Below are 20,871 nucleotides of genomic sequence, written 5' to 3' on the forward strand. Positions count from 1 at the left end.
CTGCGTGTAAGTGCAGGGGGCCGTGAAGGGCAGGGAGGGCTGGACCCAGCAAGCTGGCCACATGGCAGGTAGCTGTGGGAGAAGGGGCTGCATTGTGGGCAAGCTCGTCTCAGCGACCTTGAGCACCTGAACCCCCACCTGTGGGGAAACTGTACCTATGGGGGCTGCTTTCCCCATCTCACCAAGCAGAGAAGTCTCACTTCCTTCTGGGGGGGTCACCCTAAGGGCAGAAGCGTCGTACTTCTCTGAGAGCTCAGAAGAGTCAGCAAAGCTCCTAATTTCTGGGCCGAGGGAGGAAGGCAGGGAGCTGAGGAGCACCCCCAGCCCCCAGCCCCCATCGCCACCCCAGCTGCCACAACTGTTAACAGTGTGTCAGGACTGGCAGTTCCCAGGGGCTGTGGTCTCACTTGCTGCTCTCCCTTGAGCCTGCGCTTTCCTTTTCCAGAAAGCGTGTTGGAATGCAGTAAGTAACAGTGGTGATGTCATGTGGGGAAATCTTCTAATCTTTTGAATTAGACTAATTTATGAAAACAACAAATCATTCACAGACTTCTGTACTTCATCGTTACTAACAAATTACTTGCAGCGCATCCCCTAACTCATAGGGACTTGTGGTTGAGTAGTGCTGCCTTAACCTCATTTCTTTGGCAGAAGCATTTAAACAAAACTACTTTGCCTTTTCTGGGCCTCAGTTTCCTCATCTCTAAAACAAGAGATTTGGACTAATAGATTACCAAAATGCTATAGTTGTGTGGAAGAAAAGAACTTTCCTAATCTTCAAGTGAAACCACCATGATTTGAGAGTATTTCTGCATATTTAGAATCCTTGATTTGGGTTCAGTTGTATCTGTCTATTCATCCATCCATCCATCCATCCATCCATCCATCCGTCTATCCACTCTTACATTCATGAATTCATATATCCAGTGCTTGCTATGTGCCATGCATGGGGATACAATATTGAAAAGAGATAAGACGCAGTCTCTGTTATACCCCAGTGGGGGAATTGGTCATCAATGTTGATGGCAACTGTGGCAACAGACGGTCCCCCACTTATGATCGTTCGACTTACAATTTTTCAACTTTACAATGCCATGAAAGCGACCTGCATTCAGTAGAAACTGTACTTTGAATTTTGAATTTTGATCTTTTCCCTGCCTAGGGATATGCTGTATGGTCCTCTCCCATGATATTGGGCAGCGGCAGTGAGCCGCAGCTCCCAGTCAGCCACGTGATCACAAGGGTAAACAACCGATATACTTAAACCTTTCTGTACCCACACAACCATTCTGTTTGTCGCTTTCAGTACAGTATTCAATAAATTACATGAGATATTCAACACTTTATTATAAAATAGGTTTAGATTTTATATATAAAACAGGTTTTGTGTTAGATGATTTTGCCCAACCGTAGGCTAATATAACTGTTCCGAGCACGTTTAAGGGAGGTTTGGCTAAGCTATGATATTCAGTAGGTTAGGTGTATTAAATGCATTTTCAACTTAGGATATTTTCAACTTACGATGGGGTTATCAGAACGCAGCCCCATCATAAGTTGAGGAGGATCTGTAGTGCCATCACTAGCTGGGCCTGTGAAAGGAGATCTGGTCCCGGAGGCCAGGCCAGGGAGGCTCGTTGAGAAGTAAAGATTAGGGCTGAGATCTGCTGGGAGGAGCAGGAGGGCTCCAGGCTCCAGGCAGGAGCAGGGATGGGGAGCTCTGTATGGGACGAAGTAGGTCGGGGGCACAGCTGATTGCAAAGTGAAGCCATGGGGAGTTTTCCCATGGGGGTGACGGGATCAGGCTTTTATTTCTAGGCTGTTGCTCTGGCCTGGAGAACACAATGAAGGGGTGGGAGAAGAGGCTGCAGCACCCGTCCAGGAGAGGCGAGGCCAGTAAGCACAGGGAAGCAGGAGGCAGCAGAGCCCTGGAGTCAGGCAGGACTTGATCTTGCTTTGAGTTAGGAGCTCTGTGACCCGCGTCCAGTTTTGAACCTCTCTGGGAATATTTCCTCATGTGTGCGATGGGAGCCATCCTCTCTCCCTGGCTACTGTGTGAGTTAAATGCAATCATAATTGAAAAGTACTCAGCACAGCCTGGCCTTAGTAAATGCTTAGTACACAGCAACTCTCCATCTTGACTATTTTGCTTTAGGGTTTTGCTGATCTCCTTGAAGCCTGGTAGTGCCGGGGCCACGGTTGTTTTTTCCTCAGCCAACCTCCTTCCTCCCTTAAGCATTCCTAGTTGGTGGCTCGTGTGTGTGTCTTCAGAACCATGCATTTAGGAACCCATCTGGCTGTGACTGTCTCCAGCTAGGGTGGTGGGGAGGGTCTTTTCTGCATCCCCATCTTCTGCTTAGACCTTTGTTGCAGCACATCACCCCCCCTCCTAGGTCATGGCACCCGTACTCCTCCATTTATTGTGCTGGGGGCATCTGCTTTGCACCCAGGAGGCGGCAGTCTGTTGCCCTCCCGGCCTCAACACAAAAGCAGTGCCCCGTTTCGACTGAAAGCCCTCCATTGACAGTGCCACGCTGCCCAGCCCATGAGAGCTCGCCCTTGGATTCTGAGCAAAACCTCCATCCCACACATTTTGACTCAATCTTGAAGCATAAAAGGACATTATGTAAGCTTCAATTAATGCAGAGCCCTTACAGATCAGTTCTTAGAATTTGTCCTGCCCATAGGCAAATCTGCTCCTGGCGAGTGACTTTAATCTGGGTTTTATTTCTGAGGGGTAATGGAAGAGACTGCTGGTGCTCAGTTTCCACTAAATAAACCAGGGCTGGGTTCTCATTTTGGGGGGAGTTGTATGCCTCAGACTCAGTGGGAAGTTTATTCCTGGCTGCTCTCTGATAAGACCCACAAGTTTTCAAGGTGGCCAAACCGAGTGAATTTATCATCTTGTCCCCAGATGATAATGACTTCAGTCCGTCTGAAGGAAGCCACATGCTCCCCCTAAGCTGGCAGCTCCTCTCAGAAGTGGGGGCCAGGAAAGCAGATTTGTTTGTTTTATGACCAACGTGATAAAGCTGCGAGCAGGGGGCTGTGTTCTGATCTCCTTGAGCAAGCAGATAAATAGGAGAGCTTCGTTTCCGAATTACACACCGTTAATCTCATTAACTACTAAATGATTTGACCTCCTAGTTAATAAGTGGGACACAATTAAATGTAAAGTGTTTGTTAAAAGGACAATGGCCAGATGTGGAGTATGGAGTTGCTGGTTCCTGGACAATCTGTTGAGCCAACAGCCTCATGGCTTGTGAGGCCTCCGGAGCCCCGTGCTTTCCAGAGGCCAGGCGGTGGCACGTTACCTGCACCCCACGTGGTTTCACACATGTCAGCTAGGACTGGGCTGGGGCTCTCCATGGGCACCTCTGTCCTGGGGACCATTTGGGGATGGAGGGATTTATATAACTTACTGTCTAAGTCTTCCCTTCTTTGCCCTCATCAGCTCTGCTTTTGGGTCTGAAAATGCCAGTCTGGCTGAGACAGTAGCCCCTCCCTCTTGGGTCCATCTTAAATCTTTTCAGTACCCCGGGCCCACCATGCCCGTGTCATATGTGCAGGAACAGGCATTAAATAAGGATGACTGGCATAGTGACGATATAGACACACCTCCTCCAAGGATGTCATATGATGTCACGTACATTTCGTAGGTGGGGGCTTGACGAGAGGCTGGAATGGAGCCAGGTAGAGAGCCTCCTGCCCTCTGTCTCAGTCGGTTCAGGCTGTCATAACAAAAGTACCACAGACTGGGCGGCTGAAACAACAGATATTATTTCTCACAGTTCTGGGGGCTGGAGGTCCAACATCAAGGTGCCAGCAAATTCAGTGTCTGGGGAGAACCTGCTGCCTGGTTCATGGATGAACGTCTTCCGCTGTGTCGTCACGTGGCAGAAGGGCCAAGGGAGCTCTCTGGGAATTCTTTTATAAGGACACTAATCCCATTCCCGAGGGCTCCACTCTCATGACCCAATCACCTCCCAAAGGCCCACCTCCTAATACCTAATCACCTTGGGGGTTAGGTTTCAACATATGAATTTTGGGGACACAAACATTCAGTCTCCCTCCTTGGAAGTCTTTATTCTTGGAGGCAGCATAGAGTGAATGAGAAGATTGTAGCCCATGGAGTCGGATGCCCATCACATCCAAGCCTAACCTCTCTTTTCTCAGTATTCTCGTGTGCACAATGGCAACGACAGTACCCATCTCGCCGGCTATCAGCAGGGTTAAATGAGACGATCCGTCCAATAAATTTCATCCATTATTATTTCCCCAACTTTTCATTTTGGAAAATTTGAAACTTCACCTCAAAAATATTGAAAGGATAGGGGCCGGCCCGGTGGCGCAAGTGGTTAAGTGCGCGAGCTCTGCTGCAACGGCCCGGGGTTTGCCGGTTCGGATCCCAGGCACGCACCAACACACCACTTGGCAAGCCATGCTGTGGCGGCGTCCCATATAAAGTAGAGAAAGATGGGCATGGATGTTAGCCCACGGCCAGTCCTCCTCAGCAAAAAGAGGAGGATTGGCAGATGTTAGCTAAGGGCCTATCTTCCTCACACACACAAAAAAATGTTGAAAGGATAGTATAATCAATACCCACGTACACATGCCTCTGCTCACACTGCCATACAGAATACCACCGACTGGGCGGCTTAAACACGGAGATCTATTCTCTCACAGTTCTGGAGGCTGGAAGTCCAAGGTTAGGGTGCCGGCAGGGCTGGTTTCTGGTGAGACTTTCCTTCTTGGCTTGCGGATGGCGCCTCTTGTGTGTCCTCTCAGGGCCTTTTCTCCGTGAGCCCGCTCCTGGCGTGTCTTCCTCTTCTTATAAGGACACTGGTCCTGTTGGATTAGGACCCCACTCTTACGACCTTGTTTAACCTTAATTACCTCCTTAAAGGCCCTGTCTCCAAATACAGTCGCTTTGGGGGTTAGGGCTTCAACATATGGATTTTAGGGGGACACAGTTCAGTCCATAACACATATTTCTAAATTTTCTCAGGAATGTATTTCACCTTCCCACTGTATGCATCCCCCATAAAGGAATGTATGTGCCTTGCATGGAAAGCTGGGATTTGGGTAGTGAACATGCAGAGCGGACTCTTTCCTCTGGTTACATCCAAAACACTGTGGGTCTATCAATATGGGAATGTGTGTATGTACCAGTTACAAGAAGATTCCATAAATTGTCCTCCCTATAATAATTTTAAAGAACATGGTAAAAGCCTTAGAAGAACCATACTTCTGTCAACTTTGCCTTAAGCAATTTCTCTTGATACTAAAAAATATATGATCATAACGAGTATATAGAATCACAGCTATGTAAAAGTAACAAAAATTTCACCCCCTAAAAAATTTTGTAGAAAAAAAAAGGAAATTCACTAGAGCACTTCAAGTAGGAGATATTTTTTTCTACATTTTTAAAATTTTGTATTGGCCATATATTATTTTTAAATTTAAAAAATGCACTTGATTAAATGTATATAGGAATGAGAAACACAGTCCAAATACGGTAGGTGATAAGTTATTTTGCAATAACTGGATAATTGGTTGTCTACGGCAAGTCCATAATTCTGAGCCACATCCCCCCAAGTTTCTTGCATGTTTTAAAGTTTTCCTTCACACGTTGTGCAGCTAAATAAGTTCAAGTTAAGACCAACATGGGTATGAAGGGAATTCATCTCCCAAGAGTCACACACGGGTCATTTGCAGAAATTCCACAGCTCAGTAGAACTGATTTTTGGATTATGCCTCTCACAGAACCACCTGTTGGATGTGAAGAATCAAGTTAACTATTATCACGAATAGTGCTTTATTTCAAAGCATGGCTTTGCCTGCTTGGGCCTTTTTCTTGAACATCCAAAAATCCCCAGAAGTGTCCGGGAGCTCCTGGTAAACTACACAGAACTGGTTCAAACCCTCTATTACGGTTTACACTGATTAAAAACTTCAAGTTCCCCACATTTTAGACTATTATGAATTAGTTTCCATATTTCCCTATTCGCTACTAACCTGCATGGGAAACCCCAAACGGAATGTTTGAGATTCCCTGCATTGCTTTTCGGAGAGAGTGAGGGCATGAGTGATGGTTATGGGAGGGGTGGGATGCAAGGGAGAGGAATGAACTGCATGGGGCTGGTGTGGTTAGTGGCCTTTAGCGGGGAGAGGGTTTGGTGATTCTGCCTGTGATATGGCTCTGCCCTTGCATCCAGGAGAACCCATGAAACATTAAATGTTTTCATTGTTGGCAGTGTTGGGCATGGAGGCTCCTGCTCTGCTTCTGAGGGTGCTGCCAGCCCGGATCCATGCCTCGAGTTTCCAGAGGTGACTGAGCCAAAGAAGCGTTCACAGGAAGATTCTCCACAGCCTAGCCCACCAACGCCCAGGGAGCAGGAGTGCCCCTCAGCCTCCATGCCCTTTGCCGAGGGCCCCCCGGAAGTTTGCTTGGCAAGCCCAGCAGCGGCACCTGAAGATTGGCCTCTTGTTCAACACCCCAGGAGGGAACCTTCCCCAAATGCCCCGGAGGACACCCTGGCAGCATTTGTCCCTGAGGAGGACAGCCCTACCCAGCGGAGTGTGGTTGCCATCGTCCCCAGTCCTGGGAGAGAGAAAGACCTGAAGGAGGAGGGACATAAACTGTCTTCCTCCAGTTGCATTGACCAGTGGCCAGGAATTTCACCATCACCTCCTACAGAGCCGATGAAGGAACAGCTGTGTGGAGAGGACGGCTGGCCTGGTGGTTTCGAGTCCCAAGGGAAAGAGGCTGCAGGTGGCTTTTCCCCCTCAGAGTCCGGGCAGGGGGTGGCTTCTGTACAAGTGGCTCCCACGGCCCCTGCTGCAGCACAGTCAGACACAGAGAGCTCAGCTGGCCTGGAGGAGTCCCCTCCAAAACCCGAGACCCCGATCCCAAAAGATCCAGCCCCCAGAGTCTCAGACAGAGAGAAGTGCCAAGTGGAGGTGCCACTTCAAGATTCAGCGGATGAGTTCGGATTCCTTGGGGGCTGCCATCCCACCAGGAGCAATTCAGGGGCTGCCCAAGAAGCTGAAGCAAACGCTGCTTCCTGGGAAAGCTGCCAGCAGCAAATGGGAGCACATCTGCCACACGCGGAGCCCTGGGATTCTCCAAGTCCTGCCCTGGTGCCAGGGCCTGGGGGCTCTGGGAAAGAGAACTTGGATGCCAGTGATGCTCAGGGTCACTCACAGACAGGGACACCAGGAACCGAGCCCAATAAAGCTGTCTGTGTGGCAGCAGGTGACCAACCCGAAGGGGGTTTAGGTGAGAGCACTGAGCCTTCCCCACACGCACCTACGGCGGAAGTGCATCCAGCTTCAAGGCTCAATTCACCGCCAGCTGCTCAGGCCTCTGTTGCTGCAGAAGAACCCAGCTGGTTGACCAGGGAGATGGTTTCTGGGGCTGAGATGCCAGTTTCTACAGATCCAGCCAACGAGCTGGCAGATGCAAGGTTGGTGGGACAGGAGAAGCACATATCAGATCTTGGAGGTGAGGGAGAGGGTCCAGAAGGGAGCCCCAGAGAGGTTCCTGTGCCTGCATCCCAGGAGGAGAGGGGAGAGCTCTCAATTAAGGAGCAAGGCCATGAAGTCCAACAAGGGGTGCTGCCTCCTCCCCCTCCCACCGCATCAGATGAAAGTGCCAGAAAGTCTCTGGGGCTGAAGGATGAAGCCAAGGCCCCCGAAAGCCAAGCTGTGGCTAAAGAGGAAAGCAGATTACCTGGGGCTGACCCTAGAGGACAGGAAGGAGCTGCAGAGCCACCTGACAGTGCATATCCTGGGAACCTGCGGGGAGAGCAACCCCAGGCCTTCAGCTACAAGCCCAACCCAGAGGTGGAGAAAGACGAGGTTTCAAAGCTAACCAGCAATGTGGAGAGCAAAGTTCCTCCCATCACGGACTCAGCACAGCCACTCAGAGAGGAGGGTGCTGGCTCCATGGACAGGCCCAGCTCTCTGTCAGAAGATGAAGCTTGGAGCTCAGTGGCCTGTGGGATGATGGGAGAAGCCCATACGGTCCAGGCATCTGGCTCACTGCACAAGCTCCATGAGCAGGATCCCGTCCTGCCCCCTGGACTGGATGGAGCTGGTGAACACGTTCTTCCTGAAGGAGCCGTCTGGGAGGTGCCAGGATTGCAGACCAAATGTCCTGACATACTTCAGGACGCCGGGGGATTGGGAAGAATGGACTCTCTTCCTGTTTTAGAATCTGAGAAGTCAGATTTCCTGTCAACTCCTGATGCAGAGGTGGTCCCCAAAGCCCAGGAAGCGGACAGCACATCTGAAATACAGACGAGGAGCCACCCATCCACGCCGAGGCCCGGCAGCCCTGATGGGGAGAGCTTGTGGACATCCCCCGACCAACCCGGTGGGCTGGGGCGTGATGCGGCTGGACAGGAAGTCCGTGCTGATGGGCCACATCCCCCCGAGGGGGAGACCTTGGCAGTGGACTGTGGACTCACCATGCTCAGCCTGGAGCAAGATGGGCAGGGAAACCCGTCCTGCCCCCGGGACAGCGGGACACGAGTAGCTGCATCTGAGGGGCCCTCACTGTCTTCGGAGAACTGTCTACAGCCATCCCAGTTGGACCCAGAAACATCCGCCTTTGATGTGCACAGGGAGAAGGGCCAACCGTGTGAAAACGGGAAAGTGACTTCTCCAGGTGATCCAGGTTTTGAGAGCCCTGGTGCGGACTCTCCCCAATTCCACGTACCTGTGGAACCTCAGGAGGATGTGAGCTTACCCACTTACGGAGGAAAGGAGCCAGCTTCCGGACCAGAACTTCAAAGTGAGCTCCCCAAAGGCAGTCTGTGTGATGCTCCCAGTTCAGCTCCCAGGGACACACTTCTGGACAGTCCTGCAACAGAGCAGTCAGAGTTGTCGGCACCAATAAGACCGGAGTTGCCTGCAACGGGGGAGAACGGGCAAGAGGGACCGTGCAGTGACGGCCAGCCCTCCAGGGTCTCGCCTCCTGCAGCGGATACCTTAAAAGACTCTTCTCCTGCAGGTAGCTTGAGCAGAAAGGAAAGTTGCTGTGCTGGGCAGGGGTCAAACAAGTCCCAACAGGAGCTGGTTGATGTGCTGAGAGCCAGCAGCCAGCATGAAGAAGCATGTCGCAGGGGTGCAGGCGTTTCTGAAGCAGCTGACTCTTGGCCCCCACTCCAGGGCTTGGGTGAGACTGAGGAGGCAAGTGGGAACACAGTGGCGACCCCGCCTTGTTGGCCTGACTCAGTAGCTTTCCTGGATGCAGCTCACTGCCCACCAGTGCCAGCGCTTGCCTGTCCCAGAGTCACACCCACCCAGGATGCTCCAGAGAGAGAGGTGTGTGGGGAAACCCAGGAAGGCAGGCAGCAACCAGTGCCGGCCCCGCAAAAGGAAATGGAGCATCCTGCTGCCTCAGATGCAGAGGCCCAAAAGCTTCTTGGAAGTTTCTCACCAGCCGAGGAGCAGGGTGTAGAAGATAGGGCTGCTGAGACTGGTGGGAACGCTGATGAAGGAGACCTGGGGATGCAGTGGGCTCTGGAGGACCCAAGAGAAGCTGCTCTGAGTGGTGGCTTCCTTCAGACTGAGCAGTGCCCCTCCGCTGGGGAGGAAGTTTCTACCTCTGCCCTAGGTGATACTGGCCAAGCTGAGCAGCCCTCGGGCAGCTGCCAGGATGCCTTACTGCCGGCTGGAGAGCAGGGTGGAATTCCCAGGAGCACAGTGGACATTTCTGCACCCCAGGCTGTCCTCGACCCAAAGAGCCTGCTGCCATCTGCGCCACCAGAAGAGGCTGCTCCTGACACTCCTTACCTGCATATTGATGGCGCTGCCAGGAAAGGGCCAGAAGACAGTGGGTTGAAAGCTGTTTCCTCTCAAGACCCCAGGGCTCCTAGTGAAAGCCCTTGTCCCATAGGGGAGCCCCTGCTTGCCTTGGAAAATGTCACCTCCATGAAGCTGTCTGCCGGCTCCCCTGCCTCCCTCTCACCACCAGGATCTGCAGATGGAGGAACATCTGCGATGCAAACCAGCAGTGGAAGTCCCAAAGCTGGAAACCTTGAGGGGCCTGTGGACTCCATGCCCTACCTGGACGGGATGCTACTTCTGGCCAAGAGTAAGCAGACAACAGGAGAGGAGGAAGTGGCAAGAGCTCCCGATGCGGGTGCCAAGCCCAGTGATATTCCAGCAGGGCGTGCTGGTGAGGAGGGCGTGGCAGGCGATGCAGCGAGGGGGACAGAGAACAGCAGGGAGAGGATGATGGAACCTTCTGTGGATCCGAGGAGGGACACATCAGGTGGTGTGGACGCATGCTCCAAGCAGACCAGCCTGATCGCTGGGTTCTCTGAGTTCAGGGAGCATATCACCAAGATCTTTGAGAAGTCTGTGCTCGGAGCCCTGACTGCCGATCGGCCCCAGAGCGCACCAGGAGGAAAAGCAGGAGCTGGGGGGAGTGTGGTGGGCAAGGACCTTGCTGTGCTGCTAAGCCCAGAGAAGCTTCCAGATGGGATTCCAGGAGTGGCCGTTGCCCCTCTCCCCACCCCTCCTGCTGGACTCTGGGTGGACTCTAAGGAAAAGAAGCAAGAGTTGGCTGTAGAGGCTGAGATTTCCCGTCTAGTTCCCGAGGGTCCAGCTCCAGAAAAGCTGCCAGGGCTGGTGGGGCCGGCTGCAGAGCAGAAGCTGACAGATGCCAGTGTGGGGACGGAAATGACTGGTGTCCCACAGGTGCTGAAGGAAAGTGAGAAACCAGAGGGGGCTGGGGAAGCCAGGCAGGGGCTTGGAGGCCAGGCCCTCTCGCAGGGAGGAAGCGGCTGGCAGGAATCAGCTTTGGATCTTTCCTCACAGACAGCTTCTCAGGAGATTCCCGTGGAGAAAGCTACTGACTTGCAGGCGGCTCCCCAGAGCCACGGAGAAGGGGACGCAGTTCAAGACAACAGAATCCCTTCTGGAAAGCAGCACCAGGAAACATCCACCAGCGACAGTCAACCCCGAGAAGATGGTGCCTGGGGCTTTGCTCACACAGGGGCTCCGGGTGACCTGCCAGAGTCCACCTCTGCCCTGGGAGCATCTGCTCCCCATGGGGATACTCCGATCGTGGCCGAGGCCATCAGTGAGCCCTGCACCCCCGACACACTTGGGGGTGAGAGGAGGCATGGAGGTGCTGCCCGGATCTCAGAAACACAAAATGCCCTGGGCAACCAGAGTGCCCCTGAGCCACCTGCTGGAGAAGTGGCGGACACTCCCCTGGAGCCCGGCTCCGTGGCAGGAGCTGCTGGGGAAGCAGAGGGTGACGTCACTTTGAGCACAGCTGAGACTGGAGCACGTGTGTCTGGTGACCTGCCTGAAACAGGTACTACAAGAATGTTCTCCAGTGAGACTCATGCGTCGGCGCTGCCAGGGAGCCGTGGGGACCGAGGCTGCTCTGATGGGGCTCCAGGGATGGAGGCTGGAGCCACCCTGTGCGGGGACAGCCCGGCTGTGCACCAGCAGACTGACGAGCAGCCAGGGCCTGAGCTCCCCGCTCCTGCTGGGGATGGAAACGTGTGTGTCTCCTCACCTCCAGATCCTGACGAAACTCGGGACCCGAAGCTGCAAAACCTGGCTCCGGAAGCGCTCCACGATGAGAGGTACTTAAAAGAGTAAATTCTCATGGGAATGTGAGGTCAGCTTCAAAAGTGATTCCCACCCTGGTTTCTAAAAGTCAAACAGATGGGTGGTTTTTAAGAAGCTAATTTTTCCATATCTAATTGTTTAAATTTACCTGCTTACAATCTCCGGATGTGCTGAGATTCTGAAAAACGTGAGCAGTGGGTGGAGGTGCAGGAGCTGTTCCTTTAACATGTTCTTTAATTCATCCAACTCAAACTGTTTGAAAAGCATGAAATGTTTACTGGCTGGCAGCACTCTTGGGTCATGGGTTAGAGTCATGGGTTAGAGTCAATCACATGTTTTTCGGAGTCCAGACACATGTGCTTTTGAATCTGGGTTTATTTATGCAGAGAGGCCTAAATGATCGAAAATCGTCTCAAAGCTGTTGACGGCCTGAAGCTAATTTTTTTCTAGGGATTTTGACAAAGTAGTCACTTAAAGCTTTAACTGGGAAATGGGCTTTTTCAATAGGACATGGAGAGAATGCCTCTCTTACCATCTATTGCTTCCTTTAGTTATCCCAGAAGGAGCCCTGGGCCCGGCCCATCCACTTTACCTTTGGTTCCTGAGAAGGATGCTCCAAATATCATGGGCGAGGTCATTTCAGATGAGGCCAGAAGTGCGGGAGGAGCAGACAGGTGAGTGAAAAAGTAACAGCCTTGGGGAATCACGATGCCTTCCTTCAGCAGAGACATACTGGATGTTTTGCAAAGGAGCGTCCTGCTTATACATGAGTCCTTATATAAGAAAGAAGCAAATAGCCTTCCCATTCTTTTTTTTTTTTGTGTGTGTGTATTTATTTTATCCGCCAAAGCCCCAGTAGATAGTTGTATGTCATAGCTGCACATCCTTCTAGTTGCTGTATGTGGGACGCGGCCTCAGCATGGCCGGAGAAGCGGTGCATCTGTGCGCGCCCGGGATCCGAACCCCGGGCCACCAGCAGCAGAGCGCGCGCACTTAACCGCCAAGCCACGGGGCCGGCCCTAGCCTTCCCATTCTTTACATAGGTAACGATGTGCCTGAGAGGACGATAAGCTCCCTGGTTGTCACAGAGGTTGAGTAAGCTTCATATCTGAGCTTATTACCTTAAAAAAAAAAAACAGCTTTATTGAGATGTAATTCACATACCATATAATTTACTCATCTAAAGTGTACAATCCAATGGCTTCTGGTATATCACAGAGTTGTGCAACCATCACCACGGTCAATTTTAGAACATTGCCACCCCCTAAAAGAAACTCTGCACCCCTTAGACATCACGCCCCAACCTCCCACCCCCCTGAGCCGTGGACAACTACTAATCCAGTTTATTACCTTTTGAGGCAAAGAAGTTCAACACTGATTTAATGCCTGAAGCAGGAATGTCTAATCACCAACAGCAGTCATGCTCCATAAAGATCCTGAGATTAGAGGGGGACCCGTGACAGCTGTAACTGTGAATCCCAGACCTTCACACTTGCAGGGTGCCTGCCTGTTCTCCCCTAAGTGAAATGCCACCTACGGTTGTGCAAAAGCTGCTGCTCGGAAGTTTCATCCTTTGGGGGAAAAGGAGAGATTGTGGACAAAGACACATTGTGAATAAGCTTTGCAGCATCCGTAGACCTCTGGCTGTTCCGGCATGCTGTGTGTGTGTGTGTGTGTGTGTGTGTGTGTGTGTGTGTCTGTGCGTGTCTGCGCACGCACATGTGTGCATGAGCAGGGCAGGGTTGGACTTGAAATTAGTACCTGTGGCAGGCCACTGTATCCTACCAAACAGCTGCAGGCACTTTATAAATGATTTGATTCATATTTCGCACGTGCTGAAAGAATGCCTGATCACCTGTTTTTCGAGTCTAAGCGCTTCCACCAATACCCAGCTGCCTTTCCTGCCCCACAAGGGTGGGTCTCATAACTCTGGGCCAGCGAGATGCAGGCGTGAGCTGCTGAGACAGATGCAAGTTTAATCTGCATTGGACACTTGTCTCTGCTGCTGACTTGGCACACAACGCCCGTTGGCCCTTGCTGGTATGGATTTTTGACATTCCCAGTTAAAGTTTAGGAAAAAGTCTGACTAGAACAATCCTCCCACTCCCCACAAATGATGCATTAGCTCCTTCTTCAATGTCCCGAGAGGTTTTATCACTTTCTTGGAGAACTCAGGGACAGACATATAGTAGTTCAATACGTGTTTCATGTCTTCTTGTCTTAATCACTTTAAATTTTAAAATGACAATTTCTGAATTAGTATTAGAAAATTTGTAAGGTAGGAAAGTATAAAGAAAGAGAGAAAAATTCACAACCACATCACCTAATGAGGACTGTTATTTATTATTTTAGTGTATTTTCATCTGTTGGTTTTTTCTGTTTAAATATTTACAGAGTTGTTTTTTCCCCCTGCCATCAAAACTTTGCAAACATAATCCTAGTGGCTGAGTTTGTGTGACTTATCACAGTTGACAGAGCAGAGGACGTTTAGGTTACGATCGGTTTATCGGTTCACTCTGCTCTGGGTGAGGGTCTGTCGGGGGGTGGACTTTTAGACCCTCTAGACCTGTGCCATGCAAGTTGGCCACCACTCGTCACACGTGAGTGGAGATATGCTGTAAATGTAAAATTCACACCAGACGTTGAAGATTTATTATGAAAAAAAGAATATAAAATACATCATTAATAATTTTTATATTGATTATATGTTAAAATGATAATATTTTGGATGTGCTGGGTTAGAATATATTATTAAAATTAATCTCACTTATTTCTTTTTCCTGTTTTTAATGTGGCTACCAAAACTTTTTAAATCACTTATGTGGCTTTTATGTCCATGGCTTGTGTTTGTGGCTCGATGTCTATTTCTGTTTAGAACATTTGGCTCCATAACCTGCTTTGTCCTGGTCCTTGAAGGAAATGAGGATGAACAGGGCTGGCCTTTCCTGTGCTGTGGGCTCTTAGGAAAAAGTTCTTCTACACTCCCACTGGTTGAAGATTTCTGGGAAGAATTCTGATTGGACTCTCCCCTCCGGCCCGCCAGGTGGGGTGACCTCTGACTCCCCTCCCTTGAGGGAAATTATAGAGGCTGAAACATCTGAACAAAGAGGCCACAGCAGATTCCAGCTTATGTTTAGTAGACATAGGCCTACTACGTCTAAAGTAGGCCTCCAGAAGGTATAGACCAGCTCTGTCCAATAGAAATATGACATGAGCCACAAATGCAATCTTGAATTTTCTAGTAGCCACATTAAAAAACAGAAACAGGTAAAATTGATTTTAATAAAATACTTTATGTAACCAATATATCACAAATATTATCATTTCAACATCATATCAGTCAACCGTGATAAGTCATACAACTTTTAGTCTCTAAGATTTATATTTGCAAATCATTTTGATGGCAGAGGGAAAAAACCAGCTCTGTAAATGTTTAAATAGAAATGATTGATTTCAACAGTCAATATAAAAATTATTAAGGTGATATTCTACATTCTTGTTTTCATAGTAAGTCTTTGAAATTGGGTGCGTATTTTATACTCACAGCACATCTCAGTTTGGACCAGCCACATTCCAAGAGCTCAACAGCCGCAGGTGGCAAGTGGCTGCCGTATTGGACACCCCAGCCCCTCACGGAGCTGTAACAGCTATTGACAGTGGTCCAGGAGGGCAAGCCTTCCAATGGGGAGCCCAAAGGCCCCTGTCTCTCTGTCCAGCAACCTTGTTCCTACAAGTTTAACACAAACGTTGGAAATACTTCTTTGCCTTGAGGCGGAGGCTCAGTACCTCTGGTGAACCCGTTCACCATGAGCGAGCTGTGCAGTGGACCTGGGTGGGTCTCAGAGAAAGTCCGCCAAGGCCGGGGGGGGGGGGGGTGTCCTGGGAGCTGCAGGTGTTGCCCATAAAGGTGAAATTCAGCAACAGTCTGGAGGATGTTGGGTGGCCACACGTCAGCAGAAACTCCCAGGAGCTGGAGTGGTGATGAAGTTCGGAGCAGGGGCTCCAGATTCACACCCCAGCTCTGCCCCTTGCTGGTTACATACATAACCTCGGTGTGCCCACCTGTAGAATGGGATGAGTCCAACTGTCCCTGCCTCATTGAGTTGCTGTGAGGGCTAATCGAGATAATTGATTCAAGTGCAATGCTGGCACGTTCTGGCACTTGGCGGGTGTCAGGTTCCCTATCACAGTTCTGTGGAATGAGCTCTTCTCTCTTCATGTGGAGACTGTCATCCTGTGGTTGAGGTTCCAACCTGGCCGTTTTTCTTTGCTAATACCTAATTCTTTGTCTGCTAAAATATCGTAATGGCTGAAGAGAGGGAATTCTTTCTTACCTCTATGGTGTAGCCCACAGTGATCTGCTTCAAGTTAAAAATTTTTGAGATTGCGTTTTATTGTAAAACCTCATGTGTGTCTTTCATTGTGTACTGTATTGTATTGTATTTCAACACAAAAACTATGTTTTGAGTTGCCACGAGAAGAGCAGAGCACATCAAAACCCAATTTTCTACTCTCTTGTTGGTTAGCGGGTGACATGCTTCTGTTGAATCTACTGAATTTTGAAGATTCTGCTGACTTGAATAGAGCTGATACCAGAGAGCAGATTCAATATCTAAGAAATTTCTCTTTTTTATCTTGAAGACAGGATAGTTGGATAACTTAGTCTCATACATATGTAGATATAGGGAGCACAAATATGTTTACTGCTTTATTTCCCAACTTTTGAAGTCAAACTGGCACTGCTGGTGGATGTGTCACGGGTGTCCTGTGGCTTTGCTTACCTCCAGCCACCACCCTACACCTGAGGGGGACACATGCATCCCCAACTCTGAGAAGCAGGCGCTGACAGACGGCTCTGCTGTGGATTTCCATGCATTGTGTGGTCCCTCCCTGTGGAAGAGTCTGGGACCCACCGACAGCCTCACTTTATTTTTAGATTGTTCTACAGAAGGTGCTTGAATTAGGGCCGGCCCCGTGGCTTAGCGGTTAACTGCGTGCTCTCCGCTGCCGACGGCCCGGGTTCGGGTCCTGGGTGCGCACCGAGGCACCGCTCCTCCGGCCATGCTGAGGCCGCGTCCCACATGCAGCAACTAGAAGGATGTGCAGCTGTGACAGACAACTATGTACTGGGGCTTTGGGGGAAAAATAAATAAATAAAATCTTAAAAAAAAAAAAAAAAAAAGAAGGTGCTTGAATTGATTGTGACTTTGTATGCATATGACTCTCTTCCTTGTGGATGGAAAGTCTAGAATTTGGCATTTTGATTATCTGTCACTGATGGTCAGATATGTAGTTCTGGATCCATCTTAGACATCACCAAGCTTGGTTCTGCTGAATATTTATTTAAAGGGGTCTTTTCTTTTCCATTTGGGGAAATGGTTGGAAAAGTATCATTTTCAATTATTGGTGCATTTTGAGAGAATTAAATGATTCCCAGATGCTTAGGGTCTTTGTGTAGACCTGGGCTAACTCATGAAGGGCAGTTGGGTTGAAAAGTTGAGGGAGTTAAGGGAGGGGGAACAGACAGGGACAGCTGGCATCCTGCCGAGGAAGTCCTGGCTGGACCTGAACACGGCCTCGGAGCTGCTTCCCGCCCTTCCTCCCACGCTGGCTTGCACTTCGTCTCTCTTTCCTCCTTCTCGCTCCTCCTCCTTCTAAAATTACCAGCTGTGACACCATGTTTTTGAGTTTAAGAATAAGGTTTTAGAGGATGGCTACAGCTGTATAAATTAAGGAAAAGAAGAAAGCATTCAAGCAAAGTTCTCTTAGTAGATAAAGCCAGGAGAACAGGCTCCCCCCCAACCCCCCGCCCCTGAGATCCTCTGGGCTTGATTTTATACTACATTGCTTCTATTATCTTAAACTCCCTTTTGAGAAGTACTGGGCTATTTCAGAGCTACAACTCAGACACTCCTTTCACTTGGAGCAATTTTCTTCCCCATGGGAGGCAGTAGAGTAAGACAGACCTGTTCACATCCCAGCAGCCTCTTCCTGGCTGTGTGGCCTTGGATCAGCTGCTTAACTTTTCAACCCTCAGTTTCCATATCTATAAAATAGGAAAAATAATACTTCCCTGTTAGGGTTGGAGTTAGGATAAAATTGGAATGTTTCCAAAGCATCTGGTGTAATGCCTGGTATATGGTAAGTGTCTAATAAAAATGGTAACTACTATTATAATTTTTTTTTAATTTTTATTTCTTTATTTATTTTTCCCTCCAAAGCCCCAGTAGATAGTTGTATGTCATAGCTGCACATCCTTCTAGTTGCTGTACGTGGGATGCGGCCTCAGCATGGCTGGAGAAGCGGTGCGTCGGTGAGCGCCCAGGATCCGAACCCGGGCCGCCAGCAGCGGAGCGCATGCACTTAACCGCTAAGCCACGGGGCCGGCCCCTACTATTATAATTTTAACTGTATTTATTCAAAAGCATCCTGGGACTTAAGCAAAAGGAGAAAATGCCTAAGGTCCCCAGATGACATGGTAACAGACCCTGCAGGAATAGGGAGACATGAGACCTGGGTGAGAGTCTGTTTCCAGCCATTCAACCTCCCTGTGCCTTAATTTCTGTCTGTCAAGTGGGGGCTCCACTAGCCCTGTTTGGCTCAAAAGAAGCTTGTCACATGGGTCAAAGGCACTCAGGAACCAAAGACTCTACAAATGACATGGATTTATATTATTATCAACAGCTTCAATCATTGTGAGCCATCATATACAAAAGTCAAAGGGCCTTTTTAAATGTAGCCTTTATGTTCTGAAGCTTTTGTGTTCTGTAATTAAAACGAATTTTCTTGGAGGTGAATTTGTCCTTTGGAAAAGTGCCAAGTCCCTTTGGAAAGCTGGTTTGTGAGGCACCCACACGAGGGCGGCAGCCTCCTGGGAGGCAGGGGGCTGGATTCCCTTGCCTTCAGGTGCCTGTGACAGGAACGTCGCTGCCTTGGCTTCCGCCTCTGAGTTTCTGAGCCCCTTTGCCCCGTGGCCTCTGCCGTGCTGCCCCTGGGCCCAAGGGCCAGTTTCAGGGCAGGGTGGGGATTTTCCACATGACTGTGTCCAAACTGACTTGGCTTCTCTTCCTGGAACCTCTCATCACTACCGCTGGTGGACGCCACTGCGTTGGACCTGGATGCAGGTGTATTTCAATAGCAATGTTTGAGAAATGGATATTTTAGACTCTAGCTGGTTAGAGCTGGAAAGAAACTTGGGGACATTCTTGTAGAGGCTCTGAAGAGGGAAGGGAAGGGACGAGGGAGCTAACTGGCAGCAGAGCTAGAACTGATGCTGGCCCTTGATGGCCCCTGACAGCATGTTTCCCCCTTCACACCTGAGCTGAACTAAGGACCCTGCCACAGGGGAGGGGGCGGTTCTTCCCAGGAATGCCAGCCACCCTAAACCTGCTCCTAGGTTTCCGAAAGAAGATCATAGAACTCTGAGTCCTACTGTGGGACAAGCACAGGCCTCAAAGTCGACAGACTTCAAGTTCCAGCTCAAGTTCTGGCTCTGTGACCTTGGGGGCATCACCCTCTGAACCTGTTTACTCACCTGTAAAATGGGGGCACATAGTACCTAGGATTAAGTGAGCCACTTTATTTAGAGTGTCTGACACAAAATAAGTCCTCAGTATAATTCCCCTTTCACTTATTCCTCCCTTGGGGCCAAAGCACTTCCACATCCAGCATCTATTTCATCCTCACCTCAACCCTTAGTGGGTGCTGTTTGCAGAGGAGGAAATGGAGGCTCAGACAGCTGGCATAGCTTCCTCGAGGTCAGAGGACTAATAGGAGTTGGAGCTGGACTTGAACCTCTCTTCTGGAAAGTTTTTCATACATTAGATCCATGTTTAGATCCCTGATCATTAACTTATTAGCCAGGTAGAATCTTGGGGAGGTGACTCTCTAAGACAACGCTGTCCACTAGAACTTTCAACAGTGATGGAAATGTTCTGTATCTCCACTATCCAGTATGGCGGCCACTAGCCACATGTGGCTACTGAGCACCTGAAATGAGGCCACTTGAAAATGCAGGGTCATTTTCGGGGTGAGGTGGTTTCAGGGCCACTGAGGAACTGAATTGTGAATTTTATTTAACTTTCATTAGTTAAAATAGAGATTGAAATGGCCACATGGGGCTAGTGCCTTCTGCATGGGAAAGCCCGACTCAAAGACATAGTTTCTTCACGTATATGTACGAGATTAACTGTCGCCCTTAGGGCCCTTGTGGTTCCGTGAGGGTCTGCGTGTGAAGCCCTGCAAGTGCTCGGGCCCTGGTGGTGCTCAGGGAGCACTGGTTTCCTCCTTTCACCCCTTGGCTGTGCAGATGGGAACGCCAGGTGGCTGTGTGCCCATAGTGGAGACTGGGGTGTATTCATGGCACAACTGCCCCGGCGACACTGACCAGCAGGAGGCGAATCTCCGGTACCTGAGCCAAGGAGGTTCACCACTGGGCCAACCGGAGGCCTTGGCTTAGCCGGTGCAACCTCATGCCCAAGCCTGGTAAGGAGGCCCCAGGTAACCGAGTCAACTGGCCCCAAACAGCAGCACTTAATCTGTGAACCTGCCCTGCACACACCTCCCCAGTGGCCACACCTGCAAGGGTGCCTCTCTGGGCCTGGGGAGAAGACTGAATGGGTCCACGGCTGAGATGGGTTTTCCAGTTGCCATCTCTGCATTGCTCGTGTCCTGAGAAACTGGCAGATGAGAAAGAGACTTACTGTGGGGTGTGCAGTGTCAAGAGGCCCCAGCTAACTGCATCTCGGCCTCCCCTTTCTTCTCAGTGCCTGTTGAGTTGTCCAGTGTTAAATATTTTAGCAGCCTGCTGGTTCAGACGTAGACTGTGAAAGTGTTCTATGTTTCCAGGGAAAGCACTGGAACAGGTCTAATTACTGATACTTTTTTTTTTTTTTTTACAGATTTATTTATTTATTTATTTATTTTCCCCCCAAAGCCCCAGTAGATAGTTGTATGTCATAGCTGCACATCCTTCTAGTTGCTGTATGCGGGACACGGCCTCAGCATGGCCGGAGAAGTGGTTCGGCGGTGCGCGCCCGGGATCCGTATCCGGGCCGCCAGCAGTGGAGCGCGCGCACTTAACTGCTAAGCCACGGGCCCGGCCCTAATTACTGATACTTTTAATGCTCTTTCCTTTTGCAAGGCAGGCAGAGGGTGTTTGGGGTTAAAAGCCTCCAGAGAGGGGTGCATCCATGCCCTGGGGGTGGGCAGGGTCCTGAGAGAGGACCGCAGTGCACAGCAGACGCCGGTCAGTGCTGAGTTCTCGGTCCAGAG

General features: G+C 50.1%; 1 protein-coding gene across 2 annotated transcripts in view; it reads left to right on the plus strand.

The window, feature by feature from the left end:
* TACC2 (transforming acidic coiled-coil containing protein 2) overlaps positions 1-20,871 on the plus strand; it is a 192,608-nt gene that overhangs the window by 33,738 nt on the left and 137,999 nt on the right. For both annotated transcript variants that reach the window (XM_087432743.1, XM_087432742.1), the window contains exons 3-4: positions 6,255-11,612; positions 12,150-12,272. In XM_087432743.1, the coding sequence (XP_087288869.1) occupies positions 6,255-11,612; positions 12,150-12,272 (5,481 nt within the window). The remainder of the gene's footprint in view (positions 1-6,254; positions 11,613-12,149; positions 12,273-20,871) is intronic.

Source organism: Ceratotherium simum, chromosome 6 (genome assembly GCF_057802395.1).
Source record: "Ceratotherium simum simum isolate JZ-2026a chromosome 6, ASM5780239v1, whole genome shotgun sequence".
NCBI classification, from domain to species: Eukaryota; Metazoa; Chordata; class Mammalia; order Perissodactyla; family Rhinocerotidae; genus Ceratotherium; species Ceratotherium simum.